Raw genomic sequence first — 6,470 nt, 5'->3', positions numbered from 1 at the left:
CAAGGGCATCGCCTTCAGCGAGTACGGCCCCCAGTGGCGAATGTACCGGAAGCTGGTGCAGTCTACCTTCTCCTTGTTTAAGGATCGCTCCCAGAACTTTGAAAAGATCAGTGAGTGCCGGGCCGGGGGCTGCTCCTCGGTGGGAGGGCCGGGGCTCGGGGCTGGCTGCCGCCCCGCGGAGGGGTAAAGAAATGCTCCGAGGCGGCCGCTGCCGCCTAGCGGCCGTCCCCAGGCTGGCGGCGGGCGGAGTGGTGGCGGGGGCCCTGTCCCGGCCTCAGCGTCCTTCCTTCCCCCCAGTCTGCCGAGAGGCCACTGCGCTCTGCGAGTCCCTGGCCGCCACGCGAGGACAGGCCGTGGACCCCGCCTTGGATTTTTTTCCTGGCCTCCGCCAATGTCGTCTGCCAGTTTTGCTTCAGCAGCTCCTGGAAGCAAGACGATAAAGACATAGAGATCATGATGAACTTCAGCGACACCATCATCAAAACTCTGGCCAAGGACAATCTCGTGGACATCTTTCCCTGGGCGCAGGTGAGGGCCGGGTCTCCTCCTGCGGGAGAAGAAGCGCTCCCTCCCCGCGCTCCCGTCCCCGAGAACATTTTGGTCAAAGGCTCCTGATGGCGAAGTCTCCGGCCGCTTTGGCAAAGGATGGAGCCCGCCTCCCCCAGGGAACCGGCTGCTGAAGTCTGCGCGGAGCTCTGCTCCCTGGGAAATAACGGGCGCAGGCCTGAGTTAGGGACGCTTGGTACCGTCTCGCGCTTAGCCTAACCAAAACACAAGCCCCCAGGTCCATGGCAGGACTACGGACTCTAACGCTTCTCCCCCCCCCCCCCCCCCCCGCCATCTCCCCAATTGTTGCCAAGCACAAGGATGGACAGAACAGATTCTAAAAAGAAATCTTTTTAGATTTTTCAATTTTTTAGATTTCTAGATTTTTAGATTTAGAAAAGAAATGAGTTGTGACTGGCAGAGAGGCTACCACGCCCCTTCCCACCCAGTGGTCCTCCGGGGTTATGAGCCTTCTCCAGTTTGTGCTCAGTAAGGAGGGGATCCAGAGGCAGAGGTTCCCTGGAGAGGGAGAACATCAGGCACCGCAGCCAAGGGCCCAGGCTGGGGGGCGGGTGAAGGAGATTAGAGTTGGGAGCAGAGCGCGGATCCGCCTTAAAGACCAACCTTCTAACCCTCCCACCTTTCCAGCTGTTCCCCAACAAAGAACTGACACTGCTGAAGGAGAGTGTCACCTTAAGGAATAAGCTACTGGAGAAAAAACTTAAAATTCAAAAGGTACCTGACAGAACTGTGCGAGCTGGGAGGGGTTGGAAGAAGGGGGGAAGCTGTGATAAGAACCCCCATTCTCTGTATCCATTGACGACAATACCAGAACCCCTGGACTGTGTTCCTGCTCCTGGGCACAGGTTCTCAGACCTGGGTTTTGGGGTGGGGTGGGAGCTAAGAGGAGAAAAATAGGAAGAGGGGAAGGGGTTCTGGGTCCTGGAGAAGGTATATCCATTTCCTACTCCCATCATCCCAGGAGAAATTCAACATAGATTCTGTCAACAACCTCCTGGATATGCTACTGAAAGCCAAGGTGAACCACAATGGCCAAGTGACCCAGGAGCCAGAGATCACAGATGAGCACATCCTCATGACGGTGGGTGACATTTTTGGAGCTGGTGTGGAGACTACCAGTAGTGTTGTCAAGTGGTGCATTGCCTTCCTGCTGCACTATCCTCAGGTGAGACTATCATTCAGTGTTCCTTAGTGCTCAGAGCAGGGTCCCCAGAAAAAGTTCAGGAAAATCAGCTGCCTACCTCAAGCTCTCCAACATGTCCAAGTGGGCAGTGACTCTGGCCAGTGATAAATGACTCCAGCACTAGGGCTGCCTGGGTTATCCCACATGGACCCAACTGTTTGAGCAGATATCTAAACAACAAGTCCCTGCCCCCAGTCCCTCTCCAAACACTGACCAGAGATCCCAGGAAGACAAGTCTCTAGGACCCATGTCCAAGTGCTCATGTCCCTGCTGTTTGCCCTGAGGGTTTGTAATCCATGGGCACACACTCCATTGACCCCATTCCATCCATCTGACAAGGGTACAGCATCCACCTCAAGATTCAGCTTCCCGAGCTTGAAAGTCCCATCATATATATATAAACCTCCACATATGGTTCCCAGGTAAAGGAGAAGATCCAGAAGGAAATTGACCAGAAAATTGGCTTTAGCCGAGCACCTGTACTCAGTGACAGGAATCAACTTCTCTACCTGGAGTGCACAATACGTGAAATACTCCGCATACGGCCAGTGGCTCCCTTGCTCATCCCTCACATGGCATGTACTGACAGCAGGTATGTCCAATTCCCTTATCCACTTACTGAAATACATACCACCAATACTCCTAATCACCCAATGACCAATCAATCAACCCATTAACTAATCCACCCCTTCTTTCTCAATTCACCCAGTAGTCTACCCATCAATTAACCTATATATACACATATCTATGTATGTATGTATATATAAAAGAAATAGATACTCGGGTATGTGCCTTCATATGGACATACATTCTCCTTCCCATATCAAGTTCACAGGCTAGGAAAAATCTTTACAAAGCCCCCTGACTCCAAAATAAAAGACATTTTCCAAAAACATAGATGTAGTCAGTCTAACCTTCCCTATTTTACAAGTGGAGTAAGGCAAGTCCCAAAGATGTTTGTTTTGGTCTGAGAATGGGCTGAACCTAGTTTTTATAGAAATCAAAGAAGAGGTAAAGGAAAAGGGAGAAACAAGTCCCAGTGAAGAAAGCCACTCCTCCAAATGAATTCACCAAGTATCTATTTGGCATACCAGGTTTGGAATCTTGGGCTAAATTCTGAGAAGGAGTACAAGGACAGATAAGAAATAATCCTTGACTTCAGAAGGTTTATGATTTAATAAGGGAGATAAGGCAAGGGACACATTTGACTGTGATACCATTCAGATTGTGTGTGATAAATGCATAGGAGAAATATAACTTAATACTAATAAGACAGCTCAGTGGAAGATCACTTCTGGCTGTACAGAGCAAGGAAGGCTTTAAGGAAGAAATGATAATTGAGTTGGGCCTTGAAAGATGGGAAGCATTATTGCAAAAAGCAGGTGAGGTTAGAGTGTATTATAAGCATAAGAAAACTGCGATAAATATATGAAGGTAGGAAAAGACAAAATGAGTTCTGAAAGAACTGAAAGAAACTGAAGAGTAAGTGAAAGGTAATCTGGTGGGATAAGGCTGGAAAAGTGGGCCGGGGGCAGATCGTGGAGCCCTTTGAATACCACTGAAGAGTATGGATGTCATTTTCCAGGTCAATGGTCTCCAAAGTGAGGGATGTGACGCCCTCAAAGGAGGTGTAGCTTGACCCTAAGAGATCAACCAAGTGGAGAGAGGGAAGATGGATTATATTCCACCCAGCCCAAGACAGACCTGTCTTGTCTTCAAAACTACCCTTTACTCATATCAGTCCTCTGTTCTCAGTTGTGCAAGCTTCCAATCTCCCCTCTTCTGAGCTGGCCAATCAGCCCTTGAGAGCAGTTAATCTAACATCTAACCACAATAGCCTCAAAGGTGCCGCTGGGAAAATCTCCCATCCATGAAACTTTTTTTTTAACTAATAGGGGTATGAAGTAATAATAGGATTAGTAGTAGAAGTAGGAGGGGGAGAGGAGGAAAAGAAGGAAGAAGGCTATAATAAAGGATCTGGACAGGTCATTCTGTAGTACAGAAAAGTGATTCAAGTGAATTTCTAAGAGTGGAGATATCCAGGAGGCAGATGGGAAAGTAAGTATAAATTGGGAAAAGATATTAGAGTTAGAGCTATGGATCTGGGGATCATCAATGTAATTGATAACTGAAACTGAGAGCATATGAATGTACTAAAGGATAAAATATAGTTCTCCCTTCCATATCTCAGGAGTATGGGTGTAGCATCCTGTGATCTGGAAAATCTGAGTAAATATTTTTGACCCTCCATACTAAAGAAGATATATGCGTTTTGTTTTGTTTTTTCTTGTATGAGGTGTTTACAATACCTTGTTGAAAATTTGGGTTGATACTTTACAATGCTATATGTATTTTATGCATTTCTGAATTTCTAAATTGTTTCTGTGTGGTCTGCTGGCCTTATCTTCTGTGGCTACTGTAAAATTCCTCAAAAATTCCCATTTAACTTTGTTTAAAAATTAAAATATTTATTTATTTAAGTAGATATCTATTTAATATTCACTTAATTTCTTATGGCAACCTGTAATATATCAAAATGGTGATGGAGAAAGTTACAAGATTGGAAAGGATAATTGTATAGAGAGAAAAGGAGAGTCTAAGACAGAGGCTGATGGGATACCTACATTTAAAAGATGATGGTTATTGAAGAGAAATGAAAGAAAATAGAAAGGAAGCTGTCAGAAGTAGGTGAAAATTATAGGCATACAGTCATAGAAGGTAAGGGAAGACAGGGTATTAAGAAAGAAGTCAGGGTTCAGCAGTGTCCAGTGTTGCAGAGAGATTGCAGGAGAGGCCAGAGGAGGGAACACTAAATTTGGCTATTTGGTTATTAGAAAGTCATTAGTAATACTGGAAAGGTCAGTTTTAGTTAAAAAATAGACATTCACAGTATGCAGAGAGTTCTAAGCATGGGAAAAAAGGGAAAAAAGACGGGACAGTACCATGTGGAAAAATATATCTTCTCTTCAAAGCATTGGAGAATATACCATCCCCAAAGGTACCAGGATCTACATCAATCTGTGGTCCATCCACCATGACCCTACAGAATGGGATGAGCCTGAAAAGTTTAAGCCAGGTGAGTAAATCAAGTTAATTATCGAGTAATTTATTAAGAATCTTCCCTGTGGAGGACCTGAGTTTAAATGTGACCTCAGACACTTAACACTTCCTAGCTATGTGACCCTGGGCAAGTCACTTAACCCCAATTGCCTGGAGGTGGGGTGGGGGGGAATCTTATGTATGAGATCATTGTACACAGCAACAACAAGATTATACAAGGATCAATTCTGATGGAAGTAGCTCTTCTCAACAAAGAAAAGATTCAGGCCAGTTCCAATGATCTTGTGATAATGAGAGTCATCTTATACCCAGAGAGATGAGTATGGGAACTGAGGGTTGGACCACAACCTAGCTTTTTCACTCTTTTTCTTGTGGTTTGCTTGAATTTTATTTTCTCTTTCATTTTTTTCTTTTTGATCTGATTTTTCTTGTATAGCAGGATAACTGTATAAATAGGTATGTCTATATTGGATTTAACATATATTTTTACCATGTTTAACATAGATTACATGCCATCTAGGGGAGGGGATTCGGGGAAAAGGGAGAAAAATTGGAACACAAGGTTTTTCAATGGTCAATATAGAAAAATTATACTTGCATATGCTTTCAAAATAAAAAAAACTTCAATAAAAATAAATTTAAAAATTAAAAAGAAGAATCTTCTGTATGTAGACACTGTGCTAAGAGCAAAGGTCCCCATACAAGGGGGCTCTTTGAACCTGTAGGACATCAAACCCAAATTCCTGCCACATATTCATCTTCCTTGAGGTTAAGACTGTCAGTTCCTTAGTCCAAGGGTTATATTTCTCTCTTTAAACCAGGAATTCCTCAAATGTAGTCTGTTTTTAAGGCATCTAGCATAATGTTTTATTTCCAAGGGGAAACTGTTTTCTCTTGCTGACCCACTCACTGATTGTTCCACAGAACGATTCTTGGACAAGAATAAGGAGCAGCTCATCATGCCAACTGCCAGCTACTTTCCCTTTGGATGTGGACCTCGAGTCTGTATTGGGGAGTTCTTGGCTCGGGCAGAGTTGTTTCTCTTTCTGTCCTGGATCCTCCAAAGATTTGACCTGGAAGCACCTGATGATGGAGAACTACCCTCCTTAGAGGGGGAATTTGGGGTGGTATATCAGATCGTTCCCTTCAAGTTAAAGTTCAAGCTGCGGAAGTCCTGGAGGGAGGCTCAGCTCAGTGCTTAGAGAATAGTCAGAGTTCTCCATTTTAGCTGAGGAACAATCATAAACAAAATGATGGGGGGCCAACTTAACAAGTTAATATAAGGTTCTGATCTGGGCAAACACAATTGGTTCAGCACTGCTAATATTACCACTGGGAATCTACCTAAGAAAAGGCTCCTCTCAGGCACTTTCAGGATCTTAGCTAGGAGAGAAGGCTGCTCGAAGGTGCTGAAAGAGACAGCATGGCTACCTCTCCAACTTGCTCATTGTTTGAGCAGCTGGGAAGGGGCCAAACCACCACCTCTTGAATCAATCCAGCCTCCAGACTGACTCCTCAATCAGCTCCAGAGTCAGCTGGTTCTTTGTCTGGAAGGGTAAAGGGTTTATGAGGGGGTGGTGAGTTGGAAGGCAAGGGAGGGGCAGAATGAAGCATTTCAAATGTCCTCAAAATCTGAAATAAATAAAGCTTTTTGCACATG

The 6,470-nt window shown here is 44.9% G+C and overlaps 1 protein-coding gene across 1 annotated transcript in view; it reads left to right on the top strand.

Moving 5' to 3' along the window:
- The window catches only part of CYP17A1 (cytochrome P450 family 17 subfamily A member 1), a 9,407-nt gene extending 2,937 nt beyond the window's left edge, over positions 1 to 6,470 (top strand). The window contains 8 exon segments of the mRNA XM_074295465.1: positions 1 to 110; positions 298 to 371; positions 373 to 528; positions 1,195 to 1,281; positions 1,529 to 1,732; positions 2,173 to 2,342; positions 4,723 to 4,826; positions 5,735 to 6,470. The exon segment at positions 1 to 110 is cut by the window's left edge and continues 29 nt beyond it. Of these exon segments, the coding sequence (XP_074151566.1) occupies positions 1 to 110; positions 298 to 371; positions 373 to 528; positions 1,195 to 1,281; positions 1,529 to 1,732; positions 2,173 to 2,342; positions 4,723 to 4,826; positions 5,735 to 6,012 (1,183 nt within the window). The 3' untranslated portion in view covers positions 6,013 to 6,470.

Source organism: Sminthopsis crassicaudata, chromosome 2 (genome assembly GCF_048593235.1).
Source record: "Sminthopsis crassicaudata isolate SCR6 chromosome 2, ASM4859323v1, whole genome shotgun sequence".
Classification (NCBI taxonomy): Eukaryota; Metazoa; Chordata; class Mammalia; order Dasyuromorphia; family Dasyuridae; genus Sminthopsis; species Sminthopsis crassicaudata.
Note: the sequence above shows the minus strand (reverse complement) of the source record. Positions and strands in the feature narration are given on the sequence as shown.